Genomic DNA, 19,070 nt, shown 5'->3' on the forward strand with positions numbered 1-19,070 from the left:
GTCTGAAACCCACTTAAAACATTCCTTGAGGCTCAGATGATTACAGCGTGAAAATGCCAAGTCTGAATTAGGATTCATATCTAGATCTCTGAAGTTATAAGCTGAGATGCTACTGCGGAATGGGAATGCAGCTTTTTGCAATATAAAGATGCAGATCTGCCTGCATTGGGATGTTGATGCTGTGTAACTACCTGCGTTGGGATGTTGATGCTGTGTAACTGCCTGTATTGGGATGTTGATGTGTAAATGCCTGCATTAGGATGTTGATGTTGTGTAACTGCCTGCGTTGGGATGTTGATGCTGTGTAAAGCTCAGATCCAGTGTACCAGAACAATTTTGGTTAAATTTAAATTCAAACAGTTTGTGCAGAGAACGGTAAGTGGAAATTGAAAATAAATACAAAGAAGGATATTTGTAATTCAAATTTTACATATCGGTTTGGATTAGAAGCTAAAGAGCTACTGGTTTCCCTTCAGTTCCGGTTTTGTGGATCCCGTTGTGTAAGCCAGCAAGTTGTTAGAAAGATCTCGGCCTGATTCCTTCTTCTGAATACCAAGATTGTACGGGAAGCACGTGTTGAAATTCTTTCTGTTACTCTACATGTGATATTCAAATTTAATTGATACAATCTTGCGCAGTGATAATTGACTGTGTTTTAATGTATCTGGTGTGATGGAATAACAAGTTAAATACCAAAAGTTTTATTTAATTTCTAATTAGACTGCCAACTCTAAGTTTGGTGTTCACATGCTGAGTGTGTATATAGAGAATGTCACAAGATGTTTGAAGTAGTGAATTCAATTAATATTGATGATTTGAATGTTGATTTAAAGGGATTGTAAATATTTTCCCAGCGAGTGAAATCAATTCTATTAAACTCAACTGATACAATGGGTTAAATCTACTTTTATAAAACAGAGTGTTGCAGCAGTTGAAAAATACAGGTGAATCTTACACATCTAATATAAAGTGTATTACATGATATAAATAGTGAATATTATCATGTGACACATCAATTCGGTGATAAATATTATTCAAATTTGACCAACAAACCTAATCACCATAAATGACAATTAACTTCTCATTTTTGTATTATGATACAACAATAAGGAACCATAACATTAACACAGAATCCACACTGATCTGTGACACATAACACAACAATGAAGGGCTATTAAGAAAGGATTATAAAATGGATCTACTTCACCAGGTCTCTGAGGAGATAAGCTGATGATGCTACTGGAGCATCAGCAGCTTTAAGCTAGTGAAAGGTAGAGATGTTGATGCTGTGTAAAGCCTAGTTTATCTAATTTTACATTAAAAGAATTAAATATGATATATTAAAACAATTTCAATATTTTTATTGATTTAAAAGGTGGTACGTGAATTATGGCAATAGATTTTATCTTGTTATTGTTAAGAAAATAACTAAGTTTAACTAAGTTTCTCCCTCTTTAGACAGGATGTTGATTAATTATTATTCAAGAGTTTGTAGATGCATGGGTGGGATAGGATCGGACAGGACAGCTCAGCATCAATGGGTGACGTCACTGTGTTGCCATGGCAACCAGCGTAACAACGAGATCAGCTGCTATCTACTCTGTAGTGCTAATTAGTTCCAACACCCACCGGTTCCTTGGTACAATATAATGATTTATTTACAGACTAGCTAGCCATCAGTCAATTTTGTAATCACTATACTGAAAATCCACAACAACCATTGTTTTAAACGTTTCTAATATAGAAATTGCAACAAGAAAACGAATATAAGCTCCATCTTCAAAATTAAATATCAGTCAATTGGTTGCACATTTTATTGGACTACCTATCCATAAATTTTTAATATAAAAATCCAGTAACAGATATTTAAAATGTTAAAAGTAATTGGCAATATTCACAAGGACACTGGATAAATTGGCTTCTTTAATTCACAATTCAATAATGTTATAATTTGCATTACATTTTTAATACAACTCCCTTTAATCAATATTTTACGATGCTTAGATTTGTATATACTAAAATGTATTATGTTTCATGCATTGATATAAATAAAATAATTACCATAAAACATTTTCAATATAGATTGTTGATATACAGCCTTGTTATTTAACTTTAGGTAAAAGTTTTGATTAATATTGACTAATGTTCATATTTTTAGGAAAGGCCCTTTTCAGCCTTTTCTGCCAGTCTTCATGTGTCATTTACCTAAGCAAGGATCTGATGATACAGAATGGGACAATAGTTTATAAGAGATTATTTTTATATGTTTTAATAAAAAGAAACCTAACTACTGCAAAAGGTAAGGATATTATGACGATAGATCAAAAAATTTAATGTTAAAATCAGCTGATTAGAACAGTTAAAATTAAAACAGCTGATTGTTGTGGCTCACAAACAGTGAGAGTGGATATTGTTTAGTACTTGATTTTTTAAAAGCACGTTTTCTCCCTCATTTATCAACCAATTGTCTTAAACTTGGTACGGTTGGATTTGTAATTCAATTGTCTCACCAAAATCTAATAATGTGACTTCTTTTTCATATATATATATGTAGTTTTTAAGTTATTTATGTTTGAAAAGATTTCAGGAAGCTGCCATTTTAAAAATAAAGCTTTGAAAAATCAAATTTTTCTAATTAGGGCTTTAGATTATATAGATAAACACCAAATTTCAACTTATAACACAAGTCATTCTCAAATTAAAAATTGTTAAGAAAAATTAAAAAAATGGCGGCTATTTAGGTAATTATTGAGTTTTTGTGTTATAATGTGGTATTTTGGTCCAGAAATAAAACCCAAAAATATTGGTAAAAGGATTGTTGAACACCCTGTATATACAGTATGAGTTAAAAGTATGGATACACTTGTATGGTTTAGTTTTGATGGATGAAAATGGAGGCTGTAGTTTCCACTGTTCTTTCACCTTTCAATTGAGGTATCACTTAATGGGTCCTTACATTAAAAAATTTTGAGCTCCTCCCCCCCCCAAATCGCATTTTGGGGAAACGGGCAAAGTTGTAACAGTGACTAAAAAGTTCCCTTCTATTTCCTAGAAACATGTTCTATTTCCTGAGTTCTATCCCTCCATCTTTATCCATAAAAAACTAAACAGAGTGTATCCATACTTTTAACTCATACTGTATATATATATATATATATATATATATATATATATATATATATATATATATATATATTATATATATATATATATATATATATATATATATATGTTATTAATTTAAACCTCTTTCTTTGAGCATTTTGAATTCAAGCTTTAGTACACATCGACATGGTCTAATAAATACAAAAATACTTTGCCTTATTTTTAAATTACTAAGAAGTACATAACATTTCAAATAACTTCTTTTGATGCGCAACATTATATGAAAACAAATTTTGTTATTCTGACTGGGCTGAAACTTATGTGTGATCCTCATTTATGGAACAACTTTTTTCTTGTCTCTTATTCTTATTTATAACAACAAAAAATTAATAAACCACTGAAAACGCAAATACACATAAGTACTAAAATATAAGTTTTTAGTATCATAAACTTAAATTGGATTTAATAATTTTCCTAACAACATTAAATCAAAGGTTCTTCCAATCAACGTAATAAAAACAAATAAAGGATTATTCCATTATATCTGATATTGAGGCATTCAATTATAGCTTGTTGTGGTTTCAAACAAAGATAAAGGGAAGTGGTCAAGATTATAATCAGGATATTTCATCACTAGTCCATAAGCTTTGTCACTAAAATCACATGGGTTATAGTATGGGAAACAAATATGATGATCTAAAAAACCTTATTTTGGTTTTCAGTGTACATATCTCTATAATCACATGAATTGAAGAGGTTTGTGCAGGCCTAAACTTGCCTCTAGGCATGTGTGTATATCAGCTATAACCAAAACAAAAAAAAGGCTTTACCCAAATTCAAAGTTTTAGTGAAAAATATTACAGCCTGCTCCAACAGTTTAGGATTTTAATAAAATTGTCCCTGTATTTTGCCCATTAGATATATTTATTAACATGACAAAAAACTCCAACATTCTAATATAAATTCTCATTCACCAGTTATAAATGACTGAATTTTCATTTTGAATCGAATACAATTACATGAAACCTTCATATTCAATTTATCACGTTCTGGGCTATGTTTCAAATTCCAAGATTCTATGTATTCAAATAGTTAGTTTTAAATTTATATTAAAAATAATACATTTAATCAATATAAAAATTTATGAATGTTATATTAACATATTAACTTAAGATATTCATAAGGACAAGTTATTTGACAGTTCATGGAGAATAACTCCTTTATTCATTTGTTATTACAATATGATAACATGAATAGTCAAGGCTCGATACTAAAAACACAGTAGTCATAAATTACATTTACAAATATATATACATGCAATAAGTACTATTTACACAGAGAAATGAAATATAAATAATGCCATTAGTTCTTATGTACATAATTCAACTATTCTAACAGATAAATGTTATAGATCCAGTTGTTATAAATTATAAAACTCTTGTTCTCTTTTTCTTTGTTAATGTTTTTAGTTAATTGTGGAATAAATTTTAAAAACTTAACACCGTATTTTAAATAACTCTAATTTGTGATAAGGTAATACTAACTTAAAATTTTTCTGTGACATAATTGAGGATATCTGCATGTGTTATAAACTCGTTACTTTTGTTTATACCAGCATTTGTAAAATGTGGAATGTTGGGATGTTCAATTTAATAAAATATTGTCTTATGAACTCGTAGTTTTTTAAATTTAACATTGCTCTTAGAACTCTTTTTTGACCAATTAGAATCTATGTTAGGTTTTTATTAGATGTCCCTCCGTAAACACATATGCCATATGAGACACAGGATGGGACATGGGACTTACACTTTTTTTTAAAACTCCTAAATTACAGAAGTGAAAAACCCTTTCAAGAGCATAAATTCCAGAATTGGTTTTACTTAAGATATAATCAACATGCAGGTCCCAACTTCAATGTCTGTTGATAATTAGACCTAAAAATGTATTCTGAACTTGGGCAATTTCTTCATTGTCAATTGTTTCTCATTATTTGTACTTTGTCTAGTTCAAAATGAGATGTAATTAGTTTCTTGTTTATTTGTTATATTGCTACAATCAGTGGTCCAGGTAGTCTGGCCCACTCTGTATTCTGTTGTTTATTCTGAATTTTTTTTTTTTTTTTTTTTTTTTTTTTTTTTTTTTTTTTTCCAAAATGGTAACCCACAAGATCAACTACTGTTTACTTTTTGACCAACAGAAATTAGGACTCCCAATAGATCATCGTTTTCACTTTTCAATAGTGATGTTGAGGTACGTAGTAGCAAACTAGAGGTCTTGGCCAACTTGCCTCACACTTATCGTGGGTACAGACCAGCGAGAACAGACGCTGGTACAGACAGACCAAAATCTGATTTCATTCATCAGCAACTGCTGCAGGAGGGCTTCACCAAAGGATCAGTCAATGAAACTTATACAAATTCTTGTACTCCATAACCTCTTGTTCACACCTAGGGTAACTCTGAACAATTACTGAATCAACTTCAGGCTTTTCACTATTGAAAGCACAAAATTAACATTATAATTATATTTCTGATGACTTTGTATAGCAGACAAAATAAATTTTAAAAAAACAAGTATTACATAAAATATTTTGAAATATTTAGGCTTGTATTAGCTTTTTTTAATTTCAATCACTACACTGAAAACACACCAATGTATTTTCTATTTTAAATTTAATTGCGTATTTATTTTTGTGATGTCTCTGAAGAAGATAGCCTTGGTATCAAAAGGCCTCGCAAAATAAAAAAACTTATCAGTATTAGTTGGTGTGTTTTCAATGTAGTGATTGAATAGAATATTTTGTCTTCTATTCCAACTATTCTGAAAAGGCTATTCTATGTTTCATTTGAAAGAAATTTAATGTGTGTTTCCGATAAAAGTAAAGACAAAAGAAGACTAGTAAAGTAAGGATAATAAATTGGAATGCAGGCTGCAGTGAGATGTTGATTGTCCACATGCCGCACCACTTTGTATCTTGTCAAACATGAAAAGGGGTTGAGACGCTCATGTGATTTCCAGCCTGATTTGTAGATACTATCTTAGGGGATGTTTTTACTTTTCTGCCTCAAGTATCGGCTAGCGCCAAAGGCACAATGAAATACTGTCTTATGACCAGAGGCACTTGTGATCAGAACTTTCTCGTGCTCAGATCACTTTGGGTACATCTGGAGAGTGGGGATCACCTTTATTTTCAGAGTACGATTACATTGTCACACTTTAAATATCTTTTCATTGTTATTCTCAAAACAAAGAATATTAACTATTTATTTAATAGCAGTGTGTGCTGTTACAGCTATATTGGTTGTGAAAGGAAATATCCCTCATTAGTTATATATAATACATAAATATTCAAAGATTGTTAAGGCCTTTTTTACATTTATAATGGAGAAGCGAGACATCGAATATGTGATATAATTCCTGAAGACGATTTAAAATATAAAATTATTTATTTATTTTCTTTCTTGAAGTTAATATATACTTGTTTATTGTTTAGAAAGCAGTCTATTGTTTAGGAAAGTAACACATCTCAGTACAAAAGAATAACAAAAATCTGCAAAGTAAGTATTTTAGCAAGTATTTAAAGATGATACCGTGTATATAATTTTACCACCTATAGCTTTTTAATACTTTTTACATGTTTTTGGAGCATCATAAAATGTACAGTAAAAGTAATTAATTTATTTTTCTGCATTGTTATGAGTAAATTGAGTATAAGCTAAAATTTTATATTTGGATTGAACAAATAAGCTTCACAAAAGAACATGAATATTTTGCCTAAAAATCTATGTCACTGCAGGGAATTTATTTAAGCCACTTTTAGTAAATTCAGTAGAATGTGTATGTTAAAAACAAGAATTTGTTTGTTTTATTTAAATATAAGGACCAGCAGGTGATGTATCACCCTCACTTTTTTATATGAAAAGGATCGAGTGAATTATCTATTGACCGTTTTTCTAATACATATCTTTTCATTTAATTTAACCGATATAGTCTATATTTTGTACATAATATTTGCAAAATATGATATACTGTATATATATATATATATATACATATATATATATATATAATTGGCTATGTCATTCTTTGCAGTAATTTATCGTATAATAAAACTTGTATTGACTCACAAATTTATCAAACATTCGGTTCATTTTTGTTTCTTAGTTAAGTCAAGTTTAAAGCACCATTACCTTTGAAGTCACATACTTTGCTGTTTCTTACTTTGCTAGTTTATAATGTTATGTCGCTTTATATAATGTTAGTGTAAGTAGGAGTGATTTATTAAGAAAACAATGCATATCTCAGCAGCGAATCAGATGAACTAATGTACATCTTTCTTTATAACTTATTTTGATAACAGTTTACTAAATTTTTGTGATTTTTTTATATTGTTAATAGATAATACCGTAATTCAAGTTACTTACTAATAATAGGCCTCCCACATTTTAATTACTTTTTTGTTTTCCAATTCAATGTGACAAAACAAATTCTTAGGAAAATTGACATATGAATGCACACGTTTATAGATACATATATACCTATATAAAAAAAGTGTGCATGATATTGTTGTTTTTGTAGTACAATTGAACAGTGTAACGTGTTTGAGCAATGTTTAAATGATAAATTTCATAAATGTGTGGTCCTAAACTGATGATTGGTGCATTATAAATACGCAACATTTTACAGCTATTTAATTCTCAGTAGGCTAGTCCCAATATAGTAAGCTAAAATTTTACCACCCTTTACGTATGCCTTTTTAATGGTGCATAAACATTTGCACTTATACCTCAATAAAATTCAGTTAAATGAAAGAACCTTAACCCAAAGATCCTAGACAGTGAAGAATGTATGCAGTTTGGATGTCCTAGCAGCAAGAAGTTGATGCTGTTTTCAAAAACAAATTTTAAATTCTTCTTTTCTTTCTTTTGAAGCATATTTTAATTCATCTAGGTAGTGGGTATGTCAAAAGAACTACCGCATAAGGAAAAATGAAAATCCTTATGTCATACACGCAATACCTTTTCATGCCCAAAAACTGGCATGGTGGTTTGTGGTGCATAAAACGGTGACATAACTGTCAATGGTAAGCGCATGAAAACTGAGTGCTTTTGCATTATTTTATGTTACAGTAATGCCAATTGGCTAACAAGATAATGTGATTTAACATATCTCTGGTTTTTTTTCTATTTGGGGTTTCTAGAGAGTTGTATCTACGCTAACGAACTTACAACGTTGGAGTAACTGAAATAAATATTCACCTAGCCCAGATAACCCCTAAAACTTGTCAAAAAGTTGATCACTAGCTGACCATTTGCCTAATATAATTTTTCATTGTTAATGAAAAATGCCGGTAATTCTAAGCAATATATGGGTCAACCTCGATTTTTCTCATATTACAATATAATGTTCCAATAGTCAATTAGAAAAGGAAATGAGTAGAATTTCTTGCCGGAAAGCAGTTATAGGGAGCAGGCAACCGCCAGACGGTCCATATATTGCTTAGAGTTACCTATTAGTGATCAGGGGCACTGACGTGATCTGGGCTTCAAATTTGGAACTACTCGAGTTAATTTTTTTTCTAAAAGAGCAAGCAGCGCGAAGCGCTGCGCAGCGGGCAGGCATCGTGCGTGATCCTATTTTATTAAAAATTTCTGATAAATTGTTATTACATATTACAATATAATGTAGGTAATGTATGTAAAACAATTTTAAAACACATAATTACATGCTGGAAAGCAAAGTAAACAATATAATCCGCCCAATACAAAATCTCCGTAAAAAATCTGGTAAAGGACTCTGTGTCATTCCTTTGGCCTGAATCAATTCAGTATAGACGAAGATCACGAACGATGCTTGCCCGCTGCGCAGCGCTTCGCGCTGCTTGCTCTTTTAGAAAAAAATTAACTCGAGTAGTAGTTCCAAATTTGAAGCCCAGATCACGCCAGTGCCCCTGATCACTAATAGGTAATTCTCGCGGTTGCCTGCTCCCTATAACTGCTTTCCAGCAAGAAATTCTAGTCATTTCCTTTTCTAATTGACTATTGGAACATTATATTGTAATATGAGAAAAATCGAGGTTGACCCATATATTGCTTAGAATTACCAAAATGCCAAATATTTGGTTAATAAAAGAAAATTTAAGTAAATACAAACAACTATTGTGTGTTCTTTCTTTCTTACATAAAAAGTAGGAAACTTAAATTGGATTAGCCTTATATATATAAACTAAAAACCATATGATCAAAAGAATATTGAATTTTATAAATAACAATTATGAATTGCTAAGCACTGATCTTAAGAACAGCAGGAACAATTTGACAAAATTTTTTTTTATATATTAGTTGGAAATCTGCAGAAGGTTTATATGAAGAGAAATATAGAAAAAAATTACCTGGAATAATTTTAAATTCAGTAAAATAATGATAGTATTTATTTTTTATAATCCAAAGTTTGTTAACTAAACAACTGCTGACACTTTCAGCTGAAATTCATCAAAGAGGCCTGAAACTTTAGTTAAACATTTAAATTTGTAAAAATATGGAATTTTTTAAGTGGAAGAACAGTGCCATTCTTCCCAGACTACAGTTGTAAAAACAAGACTTTTATCATTCAAACCCTATTATAAACAATTATTTAAAAATATTCCAAGAACTTGAAAATTATTCCCCCTCATACTGCGAGTAGATACAGTACATTATCTACATATGTACAGTACCACACTTTCTTCATTGTGACAATGCAAACTGAAATAAGGCACTAGAAATATCTTAGTTCACAAAAGATAGAAGACGCTTTTTGACCTAAGTAGGTTTCCTATATATATATATATATATTAGCAAGAATTAAGAATATATTTTTTATTGGGGGCAATGAGGCAAGCTCAAAAGTGAAACCGCGAATACATTAGAACTGAAGTGAATTTCAACAGCAAGAAGTAGACGCTTTTTTGCCGAAGTACACTTCTCAGTTCTACGTATGTGTATGTATAGTATATTTCTCAGTATTAGCTATATAATTGGAAACAGAAATGCTCTTAAATGTGCAAAACCTGAAGAGTCAGTCGCAATATTCCTTAACCTCTGATCCTCCTGACCATGAACACTGAAATAATATGTACCTGATGTATGCCTACTTACATTTTAAAAATACCATAGGGTATCCATCATTTTGTATCATAAGTGCTTTTGCGAAGTAATTCGATAAAAATTGAATGTGAAGGGGATAACACCAAGTAAAAATAAAATGGAGAACTATTTCTATATTTACTTAAATAATAGCATTACTAATTACTTTGCTCGTAATTGTAAAAATGGCAAACCCTAAAATTTAATGGTCCTAAAAGGGTTAAACAACAGAAAAGGCTGCTAGTAACATATGGGTGAATAAATTAAACTAAGGTGTTGCCTAATGAGTAGGTCAACAAAATATTACTGATATTTAGGTATACATACCACATTAGGCCTGACGTTGGGCATCAGTAAGCCATATCTGTCAACTTTAAATCCATAAAGGGAAGTCACCGAAAACAAAAAGACGAGCGACACAGACAACATATGGTTTAAAACAGTCAGCCATTCTTCGCACTCAACCAACCTACCACTACGGCTATCGGCAGCCGACTGTTGAGTGTAGACTGTCACTGCCTGACTAGTACAGAAACAAATTATCTGGAACTGTGAACTGGATGCCAGGAAATGCGCATAGGAGATTGTTACTTTGGTTCCTCGTTCATCAGTTCTATTTCGGAACTGGTACATTATGAACTAAACTGGTAGACTTTCTTTTGTTCAATAATACTGACTATGGCGTTGTTCTTTGCGCTTATCTAACAATGAATGTCAATGTTCTCTAATTTTATTAAGAACGTTGTGCATTTACAACAGACAAATCAGCTCAAGAACTATACCTGTATTTAATTTATTACAATATCATAAAAATAAATTAATAAAAAGAACAATACAAATGTCCTGTATTTTTTCTTTACTGTTTGTATATTTTCCTACCACATGTAGTTTTTTCTATATGTATGTCCAGGAGGTATTCAGTAAAGATATAACCAAATTGGTCGTAGGATAAGTTTTGATATTTTTCATTACTAGATGTGCATCAATGATGTGTGGATATAGTAAAATGAGCCTTTATCAGTTTTGAGTACACTGTTGTGTCTATAAAATCTAAATTAAGTTTATTGATGGAAATCCATTTCAAGATTCCATATTGGTTGAACAAAAGTTTGTGATTGGGGTTTACTAGCTGAAAAATCAAAATCAGCAATGTAGATACTACAGATGACGAATATGTAAATATGCCGTGTGATGGTTGCAAGAATAGTAGAAATTTCTACACATAGAAAGAGTAACAATATCGAAGTATTATAAGTACTCCAATTTCAAAGGGTCAATGCTTGTTTATAACTAATATTGTTTGGCCAATCGAATGTAAATTGTCTACGCTTACATCATCTTACTGGAAAAAATAAATATCATAAAATTAGGTAACGAAGAATAATCCTTTTTAAACCTTGGAAATGTTTTTGGAAATGTATAATCATTTTACTGTACACTATAACAAATTCAAAAGTTAAGTTAGAAACAGGAAATAGTTTTACAGTTTTTTACATTCCATCAGTTAAAACATAAGCGTACCTATGTCAAATGACATAAACACTAACTCACCAATGTTTTATAAAAGATAATTAATTACGCTTATTGTTTCACTGACATGGCCAATTTTTGTTTACTGCACTCGGCTTAATAGTAAACTGTTTTTCTGTATAAATGATTTTTAGTAATTCTGATATTTTATGTTGGTATAACAACCGATTGAGCATATTACATTAACCTGGATGTAGCTCGTCACTTCTATGTAAAGTGAGAATCGTCATTGCTCTGCAGCTATAGTGCAACGATAAGAAAAGAAGTTTAAAACTCCTTGGCAAATCCGTCACTTGTGTTCAGCAAAAGAAGACATCTGATGTTTTGAGTAAACATAGTTTAAAGTTTTGTATATTTAGAACATTTGTTTATATATATATATATTTTATTTACGATATTTTTCTACCTATATCACTTATTTTGAATATGCAATTTCAAGTACTTCCGCTAATTTAACATTAAATAAGATTTTTTTAATGCCTGGCAGACTTATACCCTTCTGCTTTAACTTTGTCAATTATACGCGCCTTTGCTGCAAAGCAATCATCATACTGTGTTGATTATTGTAGGGCAACCAAAAGTAGATATCTTTTTCACGTTATTGTATTAAAACTTGAAAACGTGTGAGGAAGTAATCGTTATAATATTTACACAATTGAACCATGGCAGTCCATCCTATTACATTTTAATCAGTGCCGTAAACCTTTTCCATGTCCTTTGTTTGGCGTTTGTTTTGGACAATGGAAGGATTGTGAAGGAAACAGGATTTTTCGGACATTTCCATCGTTCAGTGATACAAAAAATCAGTAACACTACGTTTCGAGATCTGCAATCTGATCTCTTCTTCTGGTAATAACTCTCCTAACACATGATTGTAAACTAGGTTAAAATAAACAAATCATACCAGAGCGTTGTGACACGCGTGTCAGGAATCACAACCACCGTGTTGTGTGTCAACTTCACTAACTCTAAAACATGAACTTAATAAAAAACTAAACACCACACTAATTATTAAAACTGAACTACATAATACAGGTCACAATATAGATCTGTTGCTGGTCAGTCGTAGGTAGTTGGTCGGCGAATGCAGACCTAGTCTGTAGTTCAGTTTTAATAAATTAGTGTTGTGGTTAGTTTTAATCTGATTCCAGATTTTCCTCATCACCGATTTTAGACGGAGATTTATCTGTTTGCTGCCTTTTTCAGTTTATTTGTCTGTTGACTTTTTACTGTTTCCTTTTTCAGGAATTTCCCAATTTTTCCTTAACTCAAGGTCTTAAGTTTATAATGAAGCCATGGTGCATGGGGGCAAAACCACCAGTACAGTTTGTAGATCGTTGTACTTACTTGTTATTTAGGGAGCACTTCATGATCGTTTCACTGTAAATATTATTGGCTAACTTTGGGTTTGAAAAGCTTTCAAATTCAAAATATTCATTTAGTCAAGTATTGTAAAAGATTGTTAGTGATTTTTCTTCCTTGACCCGTACCCACTGAAATTGGCTTATGCAGTCTATTCCATTTTTAGATCTTTATTCATAGTTTCGGATGACAAGAAATCTTGTTCGGTCATCCTAATCACTAGGATCCTTTTGATTGTGGAGGTCACAATAGGTCTACATTCGTCGACCAACCACCTACGACTGTAGGTTTTCCGTAGTTTAGTTTTAATAATTAGTGTTGTGCTTAGTTCTTTTTTTTATTAAGTGCATGTTTTAGAGTTAGTGAAGTTGACACACAACATGGTGGTTGAGATTCCTGACTTACGCGCGTCACATCGCTCTGGTATGATTGTTTATTTTAATCTAGTTTGCAATTATGTGTTAGGTTAGTTACTTACCCGAAGAAGAGATCAGATTGCAGATCTCGAAACGTAGTGTTACTGATTTTTTTGTATCACTGAACGATGGCAGATGTCCGACAAATCTTGTTTCCTTCACAATGCAGAGGAATTGCGAACGAAGCCGCGGGTAAGTACTAGTATGAAATAACATACATTGTTTTATAGTTTCGCGTCCGTGTATTCGTACATTTAACAAGTTCGTGTATTTATGGCATTTTACATCGTATATCCAAACCCAGAATACGTGACAGGATCAGTAAGGAGGGGTCTGCCACAAGGCACCGCAATCAGTCAATTTCACATACCGATTGTTCAAGTGATGTACCGTTAATGGTGAGTTTAAGTAACCTCCAATACCGCCTATAATAAAACAGTTTTATAAATACAAAAACACTTTTCAACAGACTGATTTATGACACCCTTTATACACAATCGTTACTACTTCAAATCGACAAAAAATTAACGATTCAAGTGTTTACAATGTTTACCAATCAGGTATAAGTTGACCGCGCTACGTCATTTTCCCCAGGATCCAATCACTTCAATCTCAGTAATGAATCTATGCATTGACGTCAGGTAAAGAGTCGAATCTTTAACCAAGGAACCGTGCATCCCGTCACGTCAGTCAGCGACCTTCACAAGCCTCTCCACCACCCACTCCAGCAACAATGAATCGATTCTGCCTGTGACGTCATCTCTCCTCTTGCTCTCCGCGTGATCCATTTACTATAATATGGTACACAGATTGTTGAAAACAGTTATCTGGCGATTTCATCTAAAAAAAATATATTATATGCGACAAAGCCTTTATATTATATTATATGTTTAAAACTTATCATCCTTTGTCCCTGTATTAGTCATCAGAGACCTGGCTTAAATAATTCCTGGGTGCACCGGCAAAAATTAATTTATTTACAATAAAATCTTCAACTATGAGTAGAGTACACTCATCTTCCCATAATACAATATGTAAAAATAAATCTACACAACTACAGTACATTACATACTGTGTCTGTTGTTTATTAGTATATTATTAGCATAAAGAACTTTATCCTTCAATCATTATAAAAAATTGACATAGGTACTTAAATTATGATTGCACGAATTTGACTCATTAATATAGTTTTCCAAGGTTTGCAAATTTACCTTGTACTGAAAATTCCATTCTTTCGTTTCATTTTATTTTAATAACTAGCAGTTATCCACGGCTTTCCACGTTATTTTCAAAATTGAAGGGCGTAACCTTTGAATGAAATCTTTGAGGTATGAAACCTTGAATGATATAATATGAGGAGCAGTATGAAAATATTCAAACAGAAGTAGGATATATATCAGGAAATTACTTATTATTTCAGTAACTATGGTTAAGAAATTTAAAATTAAATAAAATGTTCACTGGTTTATATTTTTAGGATTGGTGCTTGTAGAAGCTTATATTTCTGGTTTGAATCTATTACATTTCTGATGCCACAGTTGAGTATACGGGGACGCTGCCTTAGTAACCCCTGGAATAAATACTCCCATGTGCTCTGATGTCATACCTAAGGGGTGCTTATTCAGTATATGGACATTGCCAAGGCGCTTAATTAGCACCCCTCAGTTTCAATATTTCCCAATTATTTCATACATTTAAGACTAATGCATTACTGTTGCAATAGAGTAACCAGAGTTTAACACAAATATTACAATGGATAATTGGTTTTTGAATATTTTCCATCATTAACAGTATAAAAATAAAACACTGCGTTACAAGGATTGGAGTCCTAAGTAATAAACTTTAAACAAAGAACCAATATTTCGTTGATGATTACTAAGACGAAAAGGTTAATTCTTACGAACTTCAAACAACTTTGTATTCTATTTGTGGAATTAAATTTATTTAAATTACGTACATATATATTTTTTTAAATTAATTTAATAAATTATATTTTTTGATTTCCCACTTACCAGGACCATTATATCTCTGTATTTCGCATTTTCATTTCAGTTTTTTAATTATGATTAATTTACTTGTTATAGGAGAATTAAAAATAATAATTCTTATCTGTAAAGATAGTATGACTAATAAAAGGAATTAATTGGCACAATAACGTTTAGCTGCAGATACGTTTCCAATTTAGGTTGGTAAGCATAACAACTCAAAAATGTAAAATTCGGTGGAGATGAAAGTAATCCTTCTGATAGCTACAAACAATTTGAAAATTGTTTAATTATTTAAATTTTAAGGGGAACATGCAGGACATAAATAATTTTTGACAAGCAAATTCCAGCCAGTTTGCTGTCCTGTTGCCTAAAATGTCCAATATGTTTTCTAAAAACATTTTCGAGCATATAAATACATTCTATATTATTTTCGACATTCTGCCTTTCATTGCAAAGGCCAATTAACCTTAAATTTGAGTTAATGTGTTATTTTAGTTTAAATATGGTCATGAAAAGTGGTAACAACCTTTCGTGTTCATAGAGTTGCTGTCATGGAAATAAAAATTAGTAACAATCAATTTGAAATTGTTTCTATGAAGATTCAAGTCACGAAATGCGTAAACTCCACTACTACTTACTTGTTAATACGTACATTATGAAGTACTCTTATATTAAAACAGTTCTCACAAAAAGTAATTACGAGCCGTAACAGCCAATTCCTATGTTAGCTGGCAAATTTACTTGGATGAAAAGAGGTCCGTAAATGATTTAACCAGTGGCATTAGAGATTCCATGTCATCATCAGGGCGTTACTTGGGAAATTTATTAAGTATATTGTAGCAGAATAGCATAAATAATATGCTTTGTTACATTTACGCATTGTTGCTACCTGAAAAATTCTGTAATTACATGATCACGTTTATGTAAAATGCATACAGCTTAATACATGAATACGGCCAGTGCACTGATTTAGCACTCCATTTCATCAATTTAACGTCACAAGCGAGGGGGTTACATGTCTAAGGATTGCTAAATCAGGTGCACCGAGTTTACCAACCCTAATGCCCTGATCAAGAAAATATATACATATATAAGTGATCGGAAACTTACTTCAGTCAAATACATCGGATTTTGTAATTTACTTTTGATCTAAGATTTATCCAGTGCCATAAGTAGAGTTTACCTTGCTGTCAAAGGAATAAAATATATCTACGTACGTGGCTAAAAAAAACTCTCCATCTACGTTCTTTTTATCAATGAACAGTCTGAAAGTATTTATTCTGACTGTTGAACTACAGTTCCGGTTTAATGTATTTATGGTAGCACAGTTGAGTTTGCCTTGTTCCCTTATATTGGTTTTTAAAATCTATTTTGTAAAAAAAATCATACATATGTAAAAGAAGATAGAATATAGTTGGTTCTGCACCACTTTTGGAGCCATTCAAAATTTAAATAAATACTTTTTAAAGTACCTAAAAAGATCTATAACATCATAAAGTAAATGTTCATAAGACTTTTTGGAGCTATTAAAAAATTTAAAGTAAATCCATAAAATCTCTTCATTTTTTTCTTAAAATATAAGTATCCACAACAGTCTTATAAAAGGTCACAAAATAGCAATAGAATGTAGAGTGAAAATTTAATTAATTTTACTTAAAAAGCTCAAAATTCATGAAAAATATTTCAAAATTGTATGGCAGCTAATAGTTAAATTAGAAACAGATCAAGAAAATTTTAAATTCAAAAACATTTGTTTAAAAAGCTCAAAACTCTTGAACATTATTACCTAACTGTATGTAATTTTAAATTAAATGTTTAAAAATCGAGGACAAGTCTTTCAAATTCAACAAAATTTGTTTAAAGAGCTCAAATTCTTGAAAAATATTTGTATGAAAAATTCTTAATGTTCCAAAATCCACTCACATTCAAAACTATTCTTTGAAAAAAGTTAAAACCTTAAAATATTTATCAAAATTGTATGAAAATTAATTCTTAAATATACAATAATTTTATTAAATAGTCGAATATGTCCTATATAAATATATCATAGAAAACACGAAATCTGCAAACTTTCTCGCATTTGAAAAACATAAAAACACACTTAAAAAATGTTAATAAACTTCTAGAACATGTTAAAGAAATGTTGATATCAACTTTAACTGAAAATGAATAGTTTAAAGGTTTAGATTCAGAATAATATAATGGCTCAAAATTTGTAGGGACCATATCTAAATCTTATTCAAAATATTTTTATAACAAACTCAAAAACAACAACAATCAGTACAATTTAATAATTTTTTATGAGGTTTCTTCATAGTTTTATTTCTATTTTAGATCGTCACTACTATCTGTTCTATACAAGGCTATTGGAAAATAAAGAAAAAGAGATGGGCTTATGAAACTAAATATTGAAAAAAAATTAATTGTAAATATCAAGATTTATCAGCACATATAACAAAATTGATAATTGGCACATTCGATAATGAGGGTCAAGTTTATCACCCACTCAGTTTAGTCTGTATCATGGAGTGGACAAAGTTAGAGACTCAATCATTGCCACACAACGTGCATTCCGTACCAGTTTTAATATTGCACCCTATGGTCGTATTCCTGGCCGTCAGTCTATTGTTTCATGGGTAAACAGCTTCAGAGAAACTGGTGATGTCAAGAAAAGAAATCCTGGACTTCCACAAACAGCAAGATCACCTCAAAATATTGATATGGTAATGCTATCTGTTACGCGACCCCTCAGCGCTCTGCCCGTAAACACGCAGCTGCTGTAGGATTATCTGCTCGTTCTGTGAGGCCAATCCTTCATAAAGAACTAAAGTTTCATCGTTACTAAGTAGCTGTTGTGCAGAAAATTAATTCATGTGATTTTGTTGCTTGAGAAAAGCATGTGAAGTGCTTCTTGACATGCCTCAAGGCATATTTTTTTCTTTAGTGACGAGGTTCACTTCCATCTGTCAGGATGTGTCAACAAACAGAACATGCGCTATTGGAGCCCTGCTAACCCAAGGCAACTTCATCAGCGACCCCTACATTCATTTGTTACTGTTTGATGTGCTTTATTGAGAGTTTTTTTGAAGAAAACGAACAGGCAGTTTCAGTGAATTCTGACTGTTACATACGTATGATTCAGGAGTTTTTCTTGCCAACACTCAATGAGATGGATGTGGGAGATATGTGGTTCCTGCAGGACGGTGCCATAGCACACACTGCACGAATGTCAATGGCAGTTTTGTGTCAACACTTCCCAGGATGCCTTATCTAAATAAGAGGTGACTTGCATTGGCCTGCACGGTCACCTGATTTAGCCCCGTGCGATTATTTTTTATGAGACTATCTAAAATCCCCTGGCTCAACTGAAGAACAACATTCGTCACGCTATTGCCAACATACCGGTCAATATGCTGGAAAAAGTTGAATGAACCTTCAGAGTCCGATTAGAGCAATGGATTGACATCAATGGACACCATCTTCCCGATGTCATCCTTAAAATTAAGTAAAAATTAACTTTAAATTTTGTTTAATATCACTAGTAA

The 19,070-nt window shown here is 31.5% G+C and overlaps 1 protein-coding gene across 1 annotated transcript in view; it reads right to left on the bottom strand.

Annotated features, from left to right (window-relative positions):
• Positions 1 to 10,816, bottom strand: part of LOC124370943 (peptidylglycine alpha-hydroxylating monooxygenase-like) — a 36,935-nt gene extending 26,119 nt beyond the window's left edge. Inside the window, 1 exon segment of the mRNA XM_046829250.1 lies at positions 10,557 to 10,816. Coding sequence (XP_046685206.1) covers positions 10,557 to 10,658 — 102 coding nt within the window. The 5' untranslated portion in view covers positions 10,659 to 10,816.
• Positions 10,817 to 19,070: the final 8,254 nt, after the last annotated feature.

Source organism: Homalodisca vitripennis, unplaced genomic scaffold (genome assembly GCF_021130785.1).
Source record: "Homalodisca vitripennis isolate AUS2020 unplaced genomic scaffold, UT_GWSS_2.1 ScUCBcl_689;HRSCAF=3240, whole genome shotgun sequence".
In the NCBI taxonomy this organism is placed as follows: Eukaryota; Metazoa; Arthropoda; class Insecta; order Hemiptera; family Cicadellidae; genus Homalodisca; species Homalodisca vitripennis.